The sequence below is a fragment of the Nesoenas mayeri genome (assembly GCF_963082525.1).
Source record: "Nesoenas mayeri genome assembly, chromosome: 3".
In the NCBI taxonomy this organism is placed as follows: Eukaryota; Metazoa; Chordata; class Aves; order Columbiformes; family Columbidae; genus Nesoenas; species Nesoenas mayeri.
Window position 1 is genome coordinate 77465332 of NC_137544.1, and position 20824 is coordinate 77486155.

Sequence of the window (20824 nt, forward strand, 5' to 3'; positions counted from 1 at the left end):
GAAATGAGGACAGAGAATACTATTTGATTATTTTCCTGTACTGATTGACACTGAAAACAGAAAAATCAGAGGGAAAGACTAACAAATTCCTTCCATCCTTTACAGAGTAAAAACCTTAACACATAGACCAAAGCTTCAACTTCAAAGTCACCATAAAATTGGAACTGGGAGATAAAGGCAACCAGCTGTAAAAGTGCTCTTTCAAAGTTTGCCTTACAACAGATGTACCATGCACACATTCCATTTGTAACAAAAAGAGGAGCTGAAAATCAATCAGAAATTCAGTTCAAATAACAAAAGTGTAAAGCATACATCACAAGGATATAATTTAGGGGGGATGGTATAGAATGCAGTTTCACTGTATGTAAAAATTGTCCATCACTTTACGTAAAAATTTTCTGTTGCAATTTCCGATTTCCCTCAGCATTAACTCTCAGGTAATTCGTTGCACTGTATAAAAACCAAAAAAAGTATGTCAAACAAGTTCTAGGTGCAAACTTCACTTTTACTCAGGGACGTTTCCTGACTTGAAAAACCTATGCAATGTGCACAAGGTCACATATAAAGTCTCCATCAGATCTGGGAGTTGGGCTGGCTATGCTTTTTAGGCTGATCCACCAAAAATTGACTGAAAATTGCTCATATAAGCACTTAGATACAACAAAAAAACCACAAAACTAGTTAAGTGCACTTTCAAAGAAAGGTAAACGGAATAACAACAATGAAAGAGACTTCTCTTTATGTTAATCTATATTCCATAATCCCTAATTTGTAAGAAACATACCTGGAATGAGAGGAGATTTCACTTAGGTCTCCCATGCTGCCTTCAGCTGTATGACTGGCAGAAATAGCAGAGGCATAGCCATGAACAGTGTAGATTTTAGCTGGATCATCATCTGGCCCCGGAGCTTCAGAAGACTCGGTCCACTGCTCTGTACGACAGTGCACGCCGGACCTGCTGGCACCCAGGTGCAAAGGGGCCAGGACAGGAGCCGGCATGCAGGGAGCTGTATCGATGCCGCTGTCAGTAGAAGCCCCCTTGATGTATGTTAATCCAAGCAGCTCAGGATCCATCAGATCTCCAGAACCAAAGTGTTTCTCATCACTGTTGCTGGATGTGTTACTGGATAGGGTGTTGCTGCTTGAGTGGCTTGAACAGCTTTTGTCTCCAATCTTAACAAGAAAACAAAGACCCACCCCCAAATTAAATAATAAAATATTTATTTTCTGATCAATTACTGAATTTGTGCCATTAAAAATAATTTATTTTTTACAGTATGCTATAATATAACTGCAAAGTATGAAAAGAGCTTATTATAACATCAGTGTCTATGAAATGAGTTGCCCAGCTGGCTAGACACATTAAAGGTTGATGTCACTGCAAATAAAAAGGCTCTAGTTCCATCTTCTGTGGCAAATCTTGAAATCACACTTGAATTTTCTGATTATAGGACCTGCTTAACATCCATAAAATTGCATTTCTGAACACTTAAAGTAAGCATTTGTAAACCTAGAAGCATTGGTAATTATTTGTTTAAACAAGTTCTACTGCAAATCTGAAAAACACTGCAGACTGAATTATCCTTGTTTTTTTTTTCCTCAGTGTGGGTGAAATACGCAGTTTATTGGATCAAATCCAACTGGATGTGTGGCTTGTCAAACTGAAGCCAAATGCAGTGTGTGTGTACCAGATGAAAGTAACTTCAGTCACAGGGCCCTCAGCTAAACAGGGCAATTGAAGTGGAATAATTATGTTAGGCATTTGTGTCAATAAAGTTGAGTTTGATTTTTGTTTTTTAAAGAGATTTTATAGAGTTGGATTAACTTATCTATGTGACAGAGTAGCCACAGTAAGGGCAAATGGAATTCTACGAGGTAGAATTTAAGTGGGAAGGGTGACTAACTTTTTTACAAGATCCCTGTCCTAGCAGATGTATACAAATGTAGCTATTGCTCACAAATTAAAGCAATTAGACAAGGCAGCCTTTCCATAAATTATACTCCTATTCCATATGGAAATTAACAGGCCTCAAAATTTGAGAAAATTATTTTATAAAAAAAGGGGGGGGTGTCATATTTTCATTAATTCTAACCTTTACAAGATGACTGTCACCTTAGAAACAATGGAACAATTGATAAAAATAAAACAAGCAGCTTTTCCAAGGAGAGGGACTTGGACGAAGGTGTCTGGAGAAAATGTCATGTCACTTCTTATTGTGAATAATGTAAAATGGAATCAAAGTGGAAAGAAACAAGGTCGTGGAGGGAGCTCAAAGGCATTAAAATTAACCTCAGAAGATGTATTGCATGTATGAACCTTCCCCAAAATTTCCTGTATGTTGCTGAACATACACAGGCACCTTCCTGACTTCACAAGCAGCAGGGAATTTGGACAACAACTATTGCTAGAGAGATCTTGAAATGCTCAAAATTCACTATGGCCACAGTTTAGGATTATATTACAAATTTCCTTGTGGTAGCACCCTAATTGTTACATGTGGTTAAAGACTCAGTCATGGAGCAAGATTTAAAAAAAAAAAAAAAGGGGAGGAATATGATATTTATTCTAGGAGAACAAAGAGTTTGAAGACAGCCAGAGAAATTCCTCCCCTCCTCTCTCCACCAAGTTAAGACTGATAAAAAGACAACATAGTCTCTTTTTTCTAATATTTAAATATTTTGCAGAATTCTTGTACATTTGCTGTAGCACTCAATGGGAATTCCAGTGGCTGGCAGAGTCTCATGTGGCAAACTGATCTGAACAAAAAGGACATGCACAAGAGAACATGAAAAGATCCTTTACAAGGTATTGACCACTTTTGTTCGTTTTTACAGCATCTAACAACAAAGTAGCCTGATTTAGTTAGTATTATCTTTATAATAGTGCTGGTTTGTACTTTGTACAACGTTGCACCTGCTCCATACATATGCATATGCATGCAAACACAAACATATGCACATTATGAAATTTTCTGTTCAGATCCTCACCATTCTAAAAGCACAAGAACTGCCATTAGCATAAAACTAACTTAAGTAAACTCATCATTAAACTTTGGTGTTGGTGCTTTGTTTAATACTGATTGTTACATACTGATTCTAGCTTCCTGTCAACTTTGGCTTAAGGTCAAAGAAAGTCTTTTTGTCTTCATGTGCATAATTCTATGTTATGATTCTGTTTATGGTAGTACTTTGAGAAGTATCAAGCAAGATTCTTGTAAGATACCAATGTACACAAGAGGAGAAACTGGCCTCATTCTTACCCATACAAGTCTACAAATAGTGTAGATTCCTATTATATATAACAGGTTTTTCCATATAACAAACATATGAAAAAATAAATAGAAAAAGAGCTTGCATATCATTAGTGTACCTTCCAATGCTAAGCCATTGAGGATTTCACTATTACTGAAGACAGGTAACTGAACTATGTAGACTAGAAATCTGTTCAGCATTCTCAACACACAAACTGTACTTTTATACTGCTCATTAATAATTATACTACATGAGTATTTCACACAACATGACAAATGGTACAGTGAATGTACTATTTTTTTAAAGGACATTAAATAATTCACAGATTAAGCAAGCCAGTATAAATGAAGCTATAAATATACACCTGAGTGTAGGCTATTCTAGGTTTTATCTCCTCAGTGCCCGAGACCCAAGCAGTCTTGCAGTTCTTAGTTTATAAACACAGATTAACCATACTCAATCCCCCCTGCATCTAGGTGACCATACTCTTTGCCTCCCAAAACACACAGTGGTCTTCATAAACCACTAAAATGTATTATAACATGTGTTTCCTAGAGTGCAGGATGATTTTTTGGTTGGTTGAATTTTTTGGGGGGGTGGTGTTGTTGTTTGGTTTTTGTTTGTTTGTTTGTTTGTTTTTAAAGAGTTTGAATTACCTCCAAGTAAAAGACTTACATGTGAAAGTTTGTTTGGCGACTCCTTGCCACTGCCTTCTTTCTGTAAAGCCCGGTCTTTGTAGGAGCTCAGGACTTTGGTCGATGGTGCATGCCACTTGGTTTCTGCCATAAATAATTGTGTTTTAATTTCTGAATGCTAAAAACGTGAGTATACTGTACAAAGAAAAAAGGTACATGGCTTCACATCAGGTTTCAAACCTGTACACTCTTGGGAAGCAGAGACTTGTATCTTTGCAGAATTTCCTATGATCTAGTTTTTCAATGATAATTGAACAAAGTTCTACCTGCTCTTCATCATTCATGACATTTTCTGAAGGTTCAGAAGAAATATATTCCAAGTATTTTGTAAATATCCCACACCAAATTCTGTTAGACTGTCTGTAACAGTCCCTGCTTTCACATCATATTATATGCTCTTTGTGTATCAAACCTCCGCATCAGAAGGTGGCTGCACTTCAGCAAAGATCATTACTTTTGAGATACAGTGGTTTTTATTACCAGAATGCCTAGTTCCTTCCAAAGTTTCCTCTCGTTCTCTGCCTCCTTCACATTCCAGTGATCCTGAACCTTGGTGGTGTTCATGGAGCAAAGGGGACTGGCACCTTTTAACATAAGCAGAAAATTAAGCTGTTTAGGTTTTTTTCCCTAGGAAACTAGTTACATGATGAACAACAACACATTTTATTCTTCAGAGCAAATATTTGTAAGTGATTTGTTTAAACAATCAATCACTATCCCCACCCAATGTGCCCAAGTATAGTAACATTTCCAAACACTGCATGGAAATATTTACATGCAATTTCTTCTAACAGCACGCTGTTATATCTTAAGTGTGAAGAGGCCAAGAAGACACTGACCTTTAAGAAGAAATGCATTGGGGCTATATAGCCAAAGGTTTTTGCAATGGAAAACTATGGTAACAGATGTTTAACTGCTTTATGAACTAAGCCGCACAGAAAGTAACTCTGTAGTTTTGCAGGTTTGCACACTCTGAACATATCAGCTGGTACCAGATCCATTGCCTTGCATTGTATTGCAAAAGTTAAATTATTTCACAAAGCAACACACTGAAAACAAGCTTGTTATTAGAAATAACCACACTGGAAAAATGACACGAGATGCATTTTCATGTGTTTACTGTCAAAAAAATTGTCATAGTTTTATCTGAATTATTAGCATCTCTTTAGCTGCCACAGATTTCAGTGAGTATTCTGAAATTCCTTGAGGAGTCTCCAAGATATTGCATATATATCTGCTACATGGAAAATCTTATCCACAAACAGTCATGCCAAAGCAATATTAAGCTTACAGAGAAGGAGTCAAGCTTATGTTTTCAATATTGACATTTTTTTCTGAAAAGTAGCTTCTGAAAGTCAAGTGGCAAGTCTGGAATGCTTTTATGTCATGCTATGTAGATCCTGCCATAGCTCAATATTTGATAAACAGGAGTGCTCTCAGCAGCTTGTTATTTATAAAACAAAGTGATATATTTAAAGTAATTTAGAACAGTTCTCTCATAATATTCTTATAACATAGACAGTTTATTGGGGTGGTCTTTCATACACAGATAACTAATTTCTGAAACTTCAGCACCAAGGGATTAACAGGGATGTGAAAGACCCATTGGTGTATTGCAACAACCCTTGAGGGAGATTTCTGGAAGACTGCTACTTTTTTGAGCAGAGATGTCAGGGAATGGATGCCACTGCAATACGCACAGTAGGAAATAAAACCTTTGAAGAACCATAAAGATGATTTTGTAATTGAATACTCTTCCACTGAAGCAGATTTTGCCAATACATCTATGATATAGGACATCCACAGAACTTTGCTTCAGAAAGAAGATGCATGGGAGCTATGGCGAGAGTTATGAAAAAAATAAATTCACCAATACCCGTCATATCCCACTTGCTGTCTCCATTGGCTGCTCCCGCTGGGTCCTGGGTCACTGGAGGAAGACTGGTTGCTCGGAGAACTTCTGTAATGTTGACCACAGTCATTAACAGTGCACCAAGTTATTTATTTGTGGGGCTTCAGATTTGAAGAAATATATTTGTACAAATACATTCATTTTTACAAATAACACGGATGCAGGATGAACACTTAATTATATTCATTTTGTGAATTTACAGTTTTAGCTCAGTTTCATAAAACTTGAACAAATATTTTTGAAGTATGTTATTTAATCATTAATAAAATATTTCCAGCTGAAAACATTAAAAAGCCACAAAAAGAGAAAGTCCCAAATCCTACTTTCCTTACACCTAACTTTATTTCTGAACAAGTGGGATTATTCAGGAGCCAGAGGAGCTGGATTAGGCCTCTACATTTGTGTGGAAAGCTCTCATACTGGATCAGAAATGATTGTTCATCGCTTTGCATGTATTCCAACTTTGAACATAGTAATTTAGAAATATTAACAGCAATGTCTTTTTATTTTATAAATTACTTGATGTAGAAGAACAATAAGTAAACATTTTCATGAATAGTATTCTTCTGTACTTATTATTGAAACTTTTTAGCCTCATCTTAATGATGTCTCTAATTACTCTTCTCGGATTTCCAGAGAGTTGAAATGCAGTGTTCGAATTTGGTTTTGATCATTCTCCTATCCTTCACTTCTGTGCATATCAGTCCATAACTACAACACAATTTCCCTCAGTGACATTTCCTTGAATTTCCCTTCTTTTTTCATTTAGTGTTGTTTGTTTTTTGTTTTGTTTTGGTTTTGTTTTAAAGGCTATGTGTAGAAATGAATGTATGTACTCAGGGACGAGGTGAAAAGAGGTAGTTTCGGATTTAAGTGCAACACTCTCTCAAGGACATGACATTCAATAAGCAACTTTAGTGTTCAGCTTGAAAATTAAGACCTTAGCTATTATATTTTGTCTAACAGCCAAACACACATACAGTAAGTAGATAATGTAGTCCCTAATTTTTCAGCATGCGTCTCTCTGGTAAGTATTGACAGGACTGAGCCTCTCAAGTACATCAGTCTGTAGACAACAGTTGAACGCAGTTGCATGTTCTTGCTTCTTGCCACCAAGAACGTTGTATGTCTTGCACAGCTTAAGTGAACTAGCATTAAGAGATGGGTAAGTTATGATCCTGTATGTTTCCGATCTCCAGACTGGAAACAGACATTGTCCTCAAAACCAGGACATTGGTTTGTACTATCCCAGGCTGAGGAATGTGTAGATCCCAAGCCTCCCATTTGCTGGATAAGTGTTTAGCCATTAAGCTGATAAACAAAGGTGGTCACAAAAGGAGAACCACAGCAATGCAGCCAGTGAATGCCTCACACAGGTCCTGTACAGAAGGGCTGCAGTTGCCTGCTCTCAGGAATGAATTCTAGACTCCAGGTGAAAGGACGCACTCGCTTACAAGACTTCTTGGTGTGAAAAACCAAGTGAGTCTGACTGAAGCTTTGGTCCTAGGCACTTCGCTATGAGCAGCTGTCACAGAATTAGAAATTTTGCAAAAACAGGAGTAGGGTCAAGTATATCCTTGTATTTCTTAGTGACTAATTAGAGGAAACCCCTTGATCAACACAAAAACATTTGGATCGCCTTCTCAAAGCACTTAACACTCCTCAGGAACTGCATTAGGAGCATAGGTGTTCAGCTCCCAGTTTTTAATTTCACTCCAGGGAGTTGGCACTTAACTGCTGCATGTCACAGCAGTTGAACTGCTGCTGCTTAAATCTTTTGCTACATCTAGCACACATTTTTGTTGCTTCTTCCTCTTTTTATCTTCAAAAAGAACCATTTTATCACTGACTTCAATGCTAGCTCATTTTCAGATCAGTTGCTTTATTTTCCTGGTTTTGTCAACCTGCTTTTCCTTGCCTGCACTCTTCAATTTGTCTAAACTGATACTGGGTCTCTGACCCTTTAAAAATCTCTTCATCATTTTCCCAGCCTGAGTATACATTTTCACCCTTCCAAGACTACCTATAAGTACTAATCAACCTTGCTTCAAACCCTCTTGTTTTAAGCCCATCCCTCTGTCATCAACTATGCCTCTTCCCATGTGGAAAGACCTTGCCAATTAGGGTACCTTTCTTTTCATGTTTCAAGACGCATACATCACAGTTCATAATTTTCCTCTCTTTTCATTATTTATAATCTGTACCACGTCTTCCCAAGAATAGCACTTCTACATTGCACTTGTTTTGTTTAAGTGATACAGGAATTTCTTCACGACAAGAGATAGTCTTTGTCTTAACATCTTTCCACATGCTTCACTGAGTGTTAAGAAAAGCGCAACTTATGTTTGTGAAGTTTTTTGGAAATGAGTAGTATGTCAGAAGCCTTTCATTTTGTCTCTGTATAGACATACAGCATGCTTAATAAAGCTTCATAAATCCCCAAGTATTTCTAGGCATTTGATACATTGTCTCCTTATGTTAGATGTTACTGAGAATTTCACTAACAAGACATTAGGAAAAGTTTAAGCCCGATAATGGAATATACATGCACGCTTACAGAAATGCACCTCTCCTATTTTCAGGGGGTGAGGAGGTGAGTTGAGGACAAGAAGAATGCAAATGATCAAATGGTCATAACTGGGAGTCAGGCTTCCCCAGACATATTTGGAAATATGTACTACTATTACCTGTATATGTTTTAAACAATGTAAAAGTCACTAATTCTTTCCTACTAAATTAGATAGTATAGCAATAGCAGTATTTCATTATTTCATCCAGATTTTTTTAAAGCTTTTTAAGACTAGTATTTAGATTTTCATATCAATTAGATATATTCAACATGCATTTTCCTTGGAAATTAGAACTACTTCACCCCATGGAAAAAGGATATAAGCATAAATAATTGCAAACAGTAAAGGACAGAGAGTTCAGCTCAAGACATATGGTTTTCCTAAACAATTCAAAGGTCAAATGTATTTACAAATTTTTAATCACAGAATCATAGAATTTCAGGTTGGAAGGGACCACCAGGATCATCTGGTCCAACCAGTCTTGGCAAAAGCACGGTCTAGAAAAGACGTTCCAGCACCTTATCCAGTTGAATCTTAGAAGTGTCCAATGTTGGGGAATTCACCACTCCTCTAGGGAGATTATTCCAATGTTTGATTGTTCTCATTGTGAAAAATTTGTGTTCAATCAGTAACTTTACAAATAAATTTTTGTCTTATGAAGAATTATTATTAAATTAGAACAGAGCTAACATTTAAGGATACCATCACACCATCTAAGAGGTATTACATATTCAAATCACAAGCTCTACTTTGTTTAATTAAAAGCAAAGCAAAGTATAAGGACTAGTAATGAGTCACAGAATCCTTTGAAACTATGCCAATAGCTAAGTAATTAGATTAAACAATTAATTTTTAAAGGAATGACTTCATCTTATTTATGCTCATTATTTGTTTGAATAGGCTCCCAAAAGGTGGGAGACAGGACATTATGTAGATCAAAAAGTGACAAAGCCGTTTCCCACTCAGGTCAGCTGTCCTCAGCCCAGTCCACTTCCATCACAAACAACAGAAGTTGTTCCCTCAAGTAGAGGGAACTGGGTTCAGTGATAGCTCTTTAATACCACCTCAGAATTTAAATTACTGTCAAAGCTCAACAAAATAAGGCGTAAAAATGAGGTTTACTGAAGTTCTAGAAAGCAGAGATATCTAGGGCAAGGCACATTAGGAAAATGGCAGGCATTGCCCCTCACTACAAGCAAGACACAGAGGTGCTGGAGCTAGTTCAGAGGATAACAAAGCTAGTGAAGGGTCTGGAGCACCAGTCTGATGAGGAGCGGTTGAGGGAACTGGGGCTGTTCAGCCTGGAGAAAAGGAGGCTGAGGGGAGACCTTATCACTGTCTACAACTCCCTGAAAGGAGGCTGTAGCATGGAGGGTGTCAGTATCTTTTCCCAAGTAACAAGGACAAGAGAAAAGGGCCTCAGGTTGCACCAGGGCACATTTAGATGGGATATTAGGAAATATTTATTCACTGAAAGGGCTGTCAGGCATTGGAACAGGCTGCCCAGGGAAGTGGTTGAGTCACCATCCCTGAAGGTGTTTTAAAGATGCGTAGATTAGATTCTTAGGGACATGGTTCAGTGCCAATATTAGGTTAAGAGTTGGACTCAGTGGTCTTGTTGGTCTCTTCCAGCCAAAATGACACTATGATTCAATGACGAAGCGGATGGGCTCTCACCTTGCACCGTCTGGCAGCTTTCTGTCGAAGGAGGTGCTGCGAGGAATGGCTGGCTGAGCCTGCGGGAGCAGCGGCTGGCAGGGCAGTCTGTCAGGTGTTCCTAGGATTGGAGAGGCACGAGAGAGGGGCTGCCCAGCGGGAGTCGGCACCCGATGCCAAGTGGTATTTCTTCTGAAAGGGGTTTTATACTCACATGGGGTGCCTTCACTGTCTAGTTTGTATTCCACCATGGGGATACGACAAAGTTCTGAACAACCCCTGCGGAACAAATAAAAATGCTGGTCAGTTTCACTGGAGGGAACAGAAAAATAAACCTTGCATTCTGCAGTCAGAAGTGTGTGTATATTTTCCTTCTAAGTGCCTGAAGGGGTTCATATAGCATCGTACAGCTCTCCAAGTGCTTCAAAACTATCATGGCAACCAGGTAGGAAACATTTCAAAGCAAAGGATTTGCTCTCATATGCTCGAAGGTTTTTGAACTCTCTCCTTGCTCTACAAAAGGCGAAAATAGTAAGCTTTTGTAAATTAATGTGCAGCTTGAATTCTACATTATAAAAACTAACAGAAGCAAAGCATATTCAGAAGTCAGCAAACATCAAGTTCTTTTAAAACAGCTTTAGTTTGTTTAAATTCCATAAATACAAATAATTTCTTAATGTAAAAATTTGCATATCCAAAATTACAAAACACGTTAACTGCTTTGCAGCAAACTAAACGCTTCTTAGTGGTATTAAGAACTTTCCTTTAGAATCCTGCCTTGTCCCCAAGCAATGACAGAGCACATACACTGTGATGCAAATGATTATGTGGCATCCAACTATTTTTCTATTTGTTTTCCATCTGTACTTTCTAATGTTTCTCTTCCTGGGGCTCTCTATGCCTGGAAGATAAATGCAGAGGCAGAAGGATGGGGCAAAGGAGAACCAGTCTGGCTTACGTCTTCTCCTTGAAGCTTACAGCATGCTGAAATACTGCAGTACTGAATACTGCATTACTGCATACTGAAATACAGCATTCCCAGAAAGCGTGAAGTCTGGTAAAAGTAGCAACAGTGTTCTCCAAATGATCAGTTTGTCTGTGGGATATTTTCTGTAGACTCAGGCTGGATGTGAATTAAGGGTTACTGTTTCAAATATTAGTTAACAGAAGCTTCACACCCATTTTAAGCCAGCATTGATTATCATTGCAGATATTTTGTATTATGACATACTGCCTCCATTATCTGTATGATAGGGAGTGCATATTAAATTAACATCTATAACAAAAACACCCTAAATTATTCTAATGCAACCCACTAAGTAAAAAATACTGAAACTTTGCTTCTCTGTCTCAACTACAATTCTCCTTTATCCCCTGAGCTGAATCTTGATCAAGTTTCACTTTGTTGAAAACTCAACATTCACCATTTACGACTAAATTAAAATCACCTGGAAAAAGTGTAATAAGAGTGTGTGTAACGCACTCTCAATCCTGAAAATGTTTTGGCACAAATGACAACACCGATGTGCAGTTCAAATAAATTGTACAGATTTTCACACATTAAATTACTGTGCCCCAAAGCTTGTGAACCAAACCCCAAAAGAATATTTTCATTGTCGGTGTTCTGATAAGCAGATTAAATAAAACAGATATTATAAAAATGTTAACTGTGTTATTCTAGGTTGTTCAAGACTAGATGCATGTGCAACTGTAGCAGTTAAGTTCTAGACACCCAGTCTGATCCAGCCAAATGCTTCAGGCTGCTGAATTGTGTGGTACTAAATAAGCAAACTGTTTATGTCCCATAGCATCAAATCGCAGTCCCTGCTGGCACTCAAACGTATGAAGAAGGTAAAGAACGAACTATAAAATATAGAGCAGGAGTGTCAGGCTTATTTACACAGCTACTCCTACATTTATACAGTCCTAAAATTGCATTGTGCCCTGTGAAGGCAACTGCAAGGCTTATGCAGCCCCCAGTGAAAATGAGTCTGACACCCTCAATATAGAGGATAAAGCATTGAGAGTGGAGATTAGTAGCCAAAGAAGAGTAGACGACACCATGATGAAGATGAGCTGAAGAGGAACCACCAGAATGCTTCAAAACAGATCCCAGAATTCCTGCTTTTTCAAGGTTATTCTCTGATCAGCAATATCAGTATTAAATGCACCAGTAAAATCTGGCATGTGTAAACTCTGCTGACAAATCATAGCTGGACATGTTGGAAGCAACAGAGAATTTCACAGTAATGAATTTCTGGTTTTAGCCTCCCTGTAGAGGTAAGACCACCCCAACAGTCTCCTTCCACAGACAAGAAATGGAGCTACACAGAAACCAATGTTACAAAACTATCAATTCATTTCAGAAGGTCAATTTGATATATCTATAGCTTTCCTCCTGCCCTGAAAATGCCAATGTTATTCAAACCGCCACTTCAAACTACATCAGTGCATGTATCTATTTTAAGAAAATTCTTTCACAGTTCTGAAAAATCAGAAAACACATGTCGTATTCCTAGAATGATGAACACCATATAAAGGCCAAGTTTAGCAAATTGCATAAAATCGTGCAAACATTTCTATTGCTGAACCATAAAGAGGATACATTTCTCCCTCTCAATATTCAACTACTTATATCCCAAGACCATTCTACTCTTCCTAAAGTTCCCTGTCACATTCACTGTCTGCAACAAATAAGAGCAAGGTGCAGGAGACAGTAGCCTCCAGCCATGCAATCTCAATTCATTTCCAGAGCAGGTCCACATTATGTCAACGCAGAAAGTTCTTAAAGGGAAAACATAACCTAAGATTGATTATTCAATTAAAGACTTTCATAAAGCTTTATATACAAAACTAACAGAACAAAGAATGCACAGATGACATACCAAGGTTAATATTAGTTCAGTGCACAGCATAATTTTTCATGTGACCATATACACACACTTTGTCATTTTTTGACTAGGAAGTTGAACAATTACATAGGCTACAATTTCAATCATCCCTCTGCTAGCTTCTTAGTATTGTTTCACTCCCTCCTTCATTCCTATAGACCTTAAGTGTTAGGAACAAATCACTCCCTTCCCAACTTTCATTATTAAGATATCTACTTCACAGTTCATCTTGGTAATTGAGAAAGTTATAGCACACAATTGTTATTGCATTTCTTATTAGATATCCCCCCAAAAAGTAATTTAATTGCTGTAAAAATAGCCATGGTTTTTGAAGGCAAAAGGGATTGTTACTATGGTTTAGTTTGACTCAGTTGCTAACTGAATAACTAAAGCATGATATAAAATCTGAAAACAACAAGGTTTCCCACATAAAAGAAGAATTTAGAAGTTTGTAAAATGTTGTGTTTGTTTTCATCACAACAAGGTATTCCTCTGACAAATGAAAAAACTATTCAGGACAGTATTCCTGCAAAAAAAGGCTTACAAAACATCCCTATTTCAAGTCACTATAGAAATCTAACAACGTTAATTTAAAATTCAAAACAGAGACCCAATGTGAACGTTGTAACTGTCCCCCCCAAATTTCCATGCTTAAAATTGAACTACTTTATATGGCTTCCTTTGTCACACACTTTTAAATTTTAATTTAAAAGTGCCAAACCAATCAGTTCAACATTTATATGAAAAACTATGCTTCACTGCTTCACAAGCACTGCCTAAAAATCAGCTACTGCAGTATATTGATATATGTAAAGTCATAATTGTAGCTACCTCCTGTATCAGAAACAAAGAAAATAAATTACTTCATGCCTGCAATCCAATAAGGATCCTCACCCCCCACCGTGGATCAAACACACAAACTGAAATGCAACTTCCTATTAAATAATTAATTTGCCCATTATCTAATATCAATTTATAATATTGTTACTTATTCCACTGGATGAAGACTATACATTGACACTGGTATTAACTGATAGCTTTCAATTCACTTTTTTTTTTTTAATTCACTTTAAATAATATGAAAAGACATTTCTATATCTCATGGTCTTTAAAAGATATTTAAATTTATGTTAAACAAGTCCAGGATATCAAGCACCTTTTCCAATTATGTTCAAGATAACACTTTGAAAAACAGACTCGTTATTTATCACGAAAGTGTGACCAAGTCTTAGCCACACATCAGAAATGATCGCACTTCCTCTCCTTTGCTATAGTTTGGTATTAATTAAATCAATCCTTCAACAAAGCACAGATTCTTACTAATATATTTGGTTTCAAGAGTCATATTACCTTATTAAAAATTTGGTTAATAAAAACGATTCTACAATTACATAGGGCATGACTCTATGATACAGCCAGTAGGTTATGAGTGCATATTAAAATTTAAGAGTCCACTATAAAAATCTGCAATATTGAAACGTTACTGCAAGGAGCATTATGTTCTCAAACAATTATCAAGCAGTCCATTAAATTTTTCAAACTACATTAACCAAACCGTTCAATATTAGTTTAAGATTCCATATAAAGGTTCTATAAAAGCCTGTGAAGGTCCTACATTACATTTACCTCATTAAAAAAAGGTAAATGTTCATCTCCACAGAAAAGCTAGAAGCTTCCATATATTATGACCAGCAGTTTGCCATCTTGATAACTGCACAAAAGCCTTCTTTTTAGTGGTATCATACCTCTACCAACTAGTAAGCATGATTTCCGTATTTGGAGCCCAACTATCTACAGATTTCATGTATCATGAACAATTCACCAGGGTAATAACAAAACTAGTATAACTGGTTACAATTTAACTTTAATTCAGCCTGTCACAGATCTGAACCACTAAAGGGGTAGGGATAGAGAAATAATCATTGGTGTTCACCAGTTGCATTACACTGATAAATTATCCCTTACTATCACCATTTCAATTCAAAACACTTAATCTTGCTCAATATGGAATCTTTATTTATACCTAGGAGTACAACAAGTACATTCTTTTTACTCAAACATTGTGTTTGAAAGAAATCACTTCTACTACAGTACACATCTGTTCTTAAACTACAGCAGTTCCTATGAAGTGTCACACCTGAAGACCCATCATGCAACCTATGAAATCCACATAATAAAATATAGATTAGTTTAACATAATTTTAGAGACTTAACTGAAAAGCAGAATTGAGTAGCTTATTTTTTCTTAGACTCACCATGTAGTTAAATAAGACATACATACATTTCCCCTTCTCTGACACTTTGAAGTGCCTCCTATACCACCCACAGTGCAAGTCCAAGACACCAGATAAGATTCCAATGGGCTAAGAGAACTTTGGTCAGAAAGACAAAAATTGCAAGTTCTGACATCTCCATATTATTAACAGCAGTCACATTGCATCAAAAAAGAAAGAGAAGCCATTTGAAAAACAGTAGATCAGCTTCACCTTAAAATAATTTCATAGCACAACACATGTATGCAATTGCATACAGCAACCTCAGATCAGGCTGCTGCCCACTTTCTCACTCCTGGTTTAAGGTGAGCGACAACTTCCTCACAGTCCCTTCGGAGAGCTAAAGCTGACTACCCCTCCTCTATAAAGATACACTTATTGTTCTTCTGATCTGTGTTACTATTCAGTTTTAAACAGTCTTTGCATTGATGAGTTGACACACAATTTAGAGGCCTCTTAAGAGCCTCTACACCTGCATTGTTGCATGAAAAAGACATACAGGGTGTTGTATGAAAGGAGCTTGAAAGGAGAAAAAACCCAAAACCAACCAAGTTGTTTGGCTTACTCGTATGAGAAGTAAGGCAGTAACAACCTCTGCAGTCTCTGCTCATGGAAACTAGGACACAAGCAGAGGAAGTCTCATTTCCAAATCCCAGAGAATGGGAAAATAGCTAGATCAAAAGACAACAATTAAGGGGAAAAAAGGCTTGAGAACCTATTGGCAAGAAGGAATAATCACAGGGAAAAACAGATAAATAGGAATAGGATGTCTTTGTGACATCAAAGAGAAAAGCCTTCAAAATTCACCATAAGATTGTACAATCAAGAAGAGTTGGAAAACCATTGCCGGGATGTAAAGGTTATATTATGCTTCAACTGAAGAAGCAGAAGGACAAATGAAGTGGGGATCAGTATCAAATGGAGACCTAAGTCTTTGAGCTCTGAAAGGACTGAGTTCAGAATGAATCGTGATTTTGAAGTAGTCTTTCAGATACTGAAGAGACAAGATTAGGAAAAAAGACCACACAGGAGAAGATACAGGAATCAGTCATGAGGAAGTAGTAAGTAAATGTATTTTACATGATTCAATCCATTGAATCTAAAATAAATAGAAAGTTTGGCTTCATAGGTATATCATTTAATGACCTACAAATCTATCTTTAACAAATATGTAAAAAATGTTTGACTCAACAAAAAAGCTAAACACAACAATTGGGTGCACTAACATACCTTTTAAGTCAGAAATAGCACCTTTGGAATCACAACAGGCTTAAAAAAAGCGAAGAAAGAACAGGAGATATAACTGATTGTACTAGAAAGCATGTTCAGAGATTCCTTATTTATCCCTCCAGCAGCCAGATTCACGGGGCAGGTGATTCTTTCAGACTTCAGACTTTCAGGTTATCGAGAGTCCTATGAAACATTCCCTTCTTTACTTCAGTGGGAAGAACTACGCTATTCTTCAAAGCAACTCCCCATAGCAGCAAAAATGCATTCATTTAGTATCTCCTGCCTTCTTTATTTGAGTCAGCATAAAGACATCAAGCCACAGATATCTATGAAGAGTTCAACAAATTTCAGCAATTGCACACAGCACAGTAATCACCTAAACTGATAAAATACCGATCTTCAGATCAACTCAGTCAAATGCATTTCCAGAGGTGCATTTTAAATTTTGCTACATGGAACTCTCACGCAGTTCTCTCTTACAAAAGAAAATGGCATATTTACCATACTTCCGGTAAAGAAAGATAAAAATTCCTTAAGCATACTCTAAGCGGTTACATCTATATTTTACTTCAACTAATGGACGAAATTAACAATTTGAAGTCCAGGACCTTCTGAGACCTGACATTTAGTATCCAAATTGCAATAACAAATACCCTAAAGCCAACTGAAGGTGTCTGTACAGCTCTTGCAAGCCGTATTCTAAATACCAGGGTCCCTTGATCTGAACACTCCCAACAGGCTCCAAGGTTCACACTGCAGCACCAGTCAGCTACAGAACCTGTGAGGCTGAATCATGAACACAGGTAAATGAGGTGAATGACATGAAATTAATCCATCAGTCTTTTCTCTGCAGAGCACTACTTCAGATGCCAAATTAAAGATGTTTTAAATGTCCTTCTCCACTTAAGCGGGACATGCACATGCTGCATAGTAAAAACCTTCTCAATGCTGCCCAGAGTTCTTGACAACTGCCAGAATGTTTGCTCCTAGGAGTCAGTAGGGCAACTGTAGTAACACTGTGGGAATAAGGCACATCTTCAAATGGAACAGGGAAAAGATTTCAAGAATGCTGTATAAGTTATTTTGTGTACAGAATTTATTTCACTTATCTACACTATATCTTTACATCAGCTACAGAAGTAAGAATTGAAAAGAAAAGAAGTATCAGCCATCAGATTCTTGATACCAGTAATACTGTATGGACTACAGGAACACTGCAGAGTCCACATAGCAATTAAAAAAAAAAAAGAAAATAACTAGAAGCTGCTCCAACTTGGCAAATGATCTGCCAATATATATAAGATTCCCTGCTTGATACAGCTAGACACCGCAGACACTTCTCACGCAGTAAACCCTTTCAATTCCTAAAAACATTTTTTCAACCATTGTATACTCTGCTGGTTATCTGTTACTCTAAAAAAAAGCCCTAGAAACATAATTGTCTAGTAAGATCACAATCATTTAGGAGCAACAAGCATCAGTACTGGAAAATACAGGAAGTCATTACACCTATTTTATTTGCACGAAAGAGTTTGCAAAGCTCAAGAGAGTAAAACAAACTCAAAAGAAATGCAGCACTACTTAATAACAGCCCACAGGCAGTTTCAGTCATAGTTAGTAGAATATTTCAATTTCCAAAATTACCTATAACAGCAGGAAAAAAGTTTGTTACCTGTTCAGACCAACAGGTAGAAACTACTGCTGCTACATCTCTCACATTGGTTGTACCTGAGCTTCTGTTTCTTGCTCATCCCTGGAAATTTTTCTTAAAGTTTTGTTTGTTTTCCCAACTTTCCAGAAACAGTTTCTTAAGCAGTTCTCTTAAGCAGTTTTTTCTTAACATGTAAGTCTAGTTGAAATAAGGCAGGCACATAAGTTTCAATGCAGTAAGATTCTAGCAGAATCTACAGCTTAAAATGGATTTGGAAGTACTGGAACACCTTGATTGGATTTGACTGATATATATATATATATATATACACATATAAATAAAATACAGTGTCCTTGTGCATTATTGTGACATCACCAGTGAAAGCAAATTAGAATGAACATCATTATTCTCCTGTTCAAATGTGTACAATTCTAGTTACTGCACTGCAGTACTAGGTAATATTGACAACAACAGGAGAACAAATCAATAATTCTGAAGGGAAAGATATAGAATAGAAACAAATGACACAAGGATACTTATTCAGATCTGAATAGACTAACCAGCATTTTTGTTCTAAGACTGCTTTGTAATTTACATAATTCATGTATTAAATAGCAATTTCTTCTTTCTATCCAAATATCAGCCTGGTGCCATGCAAATAATTATGATTTCTCAATTTGTGCATGATTATTCCGTGATTGCTTTTGCATATACTGCTATCAAGACTATAAGTAGGAGAATCTACCTCAAGTAATGGAATGCACTTATTGAGCAGAATTTTCCTCTTTCATTTCCTAATCTCCCTGTAACATTCCTTTGTAAGCACCTTCAACATTCCAAATAATTTATTTTCATGCTGAAATAAATTAATACAAGACAGTTTGCAGCAAAAAATAAATTCATTGTTTATATTCTCAATGTATGCCTACTTTCACTTCATTGGTTTTAATATATAAAGGGCTGATGGACTGAGGATTATTTGTGGGTAAGCTATCAGAGAGGGGAAAAGAAAAAAAATCAAGTTAAGAGCTTGAATAAAGATCTCCACTTCAGCTGATATTTTTCCAAAGCACTGGGACTGCTTTGCAAGCACCCTTGCACACTTGAAACTCATTTTCTTTTGAAAGGTATAATTCCCAAGACACTCCATTGCAGTCATGTCCAATCTGTGCAATCTCACTTCAGAACTTGATCCCAGCAAGGAACCAGTGTTAATAAGCAACCTAAAGAGAAAGTCCTCATTGCTTAGTATTCCTAAAATCCAGCAGACAGAGCTAAGCAGAAACTACTCTTTCAAGCAGTAGAAATCAGCTTATTATCTCAGTAACAGAAAAACGGGCATTAATAAAAAGATACATGCAGATTTTTCATAAAACTAGTAATTTTTTTGCTAAAATGATATTTACAGTCTTGTAAATGCATGTAAATTTTTAACACAACTGATCCTTGTAGAAACAAAGATGAAAGTATTTTTATACCTATGCACTGTGAACAAAAATCCTGTGTCTGAACTTGAAACCCCAGATTATGGCATTTAAAGTAATTATGCATAAACAGAAAATTTATTATAAACTACCAGTATCTACCCCGGGAAACAACACAAATACAGGAAACAAAACCCCAACTGTCAGAAGATCATACGCTCTGTACAATGAGTCAAACTTTCAAGGTATTTATTTCAGCCTCCAAATCTACTGTTCTACATATGAGAGACAGAATTAAGTATCATTTCTTGAAAGAAAAGCTCTAAAACAGCTGGGAATGAAAGCAATAATTATTGGAGCATACATGTGAAGCTGTCTCCTGCTTTTGAACTATCATTCTTCTATAGGCGCAGGATGTGGACCAAAGACTGATATTTTGAATGAAATATCTGCACATCTGTTGTGAGTGTTATTTGATAATTACTAGAGCTACTGAACAGTAAATAAGTTCTCTCCTGACAAGCAGGCACACCTGCCTTAATTGTTGCTCATAGATACGTATTGGAAATCACTCTGAGACCTGATTCTATCCTATACAGCCATGCACGGTTTCTCCAAGGACAGTGACATTTCTTGTCAAAGGTGAAATGCATTCTAGTTCTCCAAATACTCTTGTTTTACATGCAAAACTACTGCCTGTAAATTTCTGGGTAAACCTGATACCGGGTACAAGAGAGATAAGAACATACTGGAGTCCAGCAAAGGGCTGCAAAGATGATTAATGAATCAGAGCATCTGCAAACACCAGACGAGTTTGGGGGGGCTGGGATGGTTCAGCCTGGGAAAGAGATGGGTCAGGCAGGATTTTATCAATGTGTATAAATACCTGTGTGTGTATTTGTGGGTGTGACTGGGAGAAAAGATGACAGAGTTAGACTCTTCAGAGTAGAACCCAGTGAAAGCACAGGAGGCAAGGTGCACAAATTGAAATATGGGAAACTCCATTTAAGCTAAGTAAAAACATTTGTTACTGTGAGCATGATCAAACACTGGAACTGAAGTTGCGGAGTCTCCATCCTTGGAGATATTCAAAAGTCAGTGGTCATGTCACTGAGCAATCTGCTCTAGCTGGCCTTGTTTTGAGCAATGAGGTTGGACTCAACAACCTCCCGAGGTCCCTTCCAACCTCAACTACTCTCTGTTTCTATGTTTCTGCAAGATAAGACATTGCAGATGGCTAAGACAAGCAATTGAGGAACAGACAATGAGA

General features: G+C 37.0%; 1 protein-coding gene across 2 annotated transcripts in view; it reads right to left on the reverse strand.

The window, feature by feature from the left end:
• The window catches only part of SIPA1L2 (signal induced proliferation associated 1 like 2), a gene marked incomplete at its 3' end in the record, with an annotated part of 81580 nt that overhangs the window by 24772 nt on the left and 35984 nt on the right, over window positions 1–20824 (reverse strand). For both annotated transcript variants that reach the window (XM_080342776.1, XM_080342775.1), the window contains exons 9-13: window positions 10107–10364; window positions 5824–5907; window positions 4428–4531; window positions 3928–4031; window positions 785–1173 (exon numbers count right to left, since the gene is read on the reverse strand). In XM_080342776.1, the coding sequence (XP_080198902.1) occupies window positions 785–1173; window positions 3928–4031; window positions 4428–4531; window positions 5824–5907; window positions 10107–10364 (939 nt within the window). The remainder of the gene's footprint in view (window positions 1–784; window positions 1174–3927; window positions 4032–4427; window positions 4532–5823; window positions 5908–10106; window positions 10365–20824) is intronic.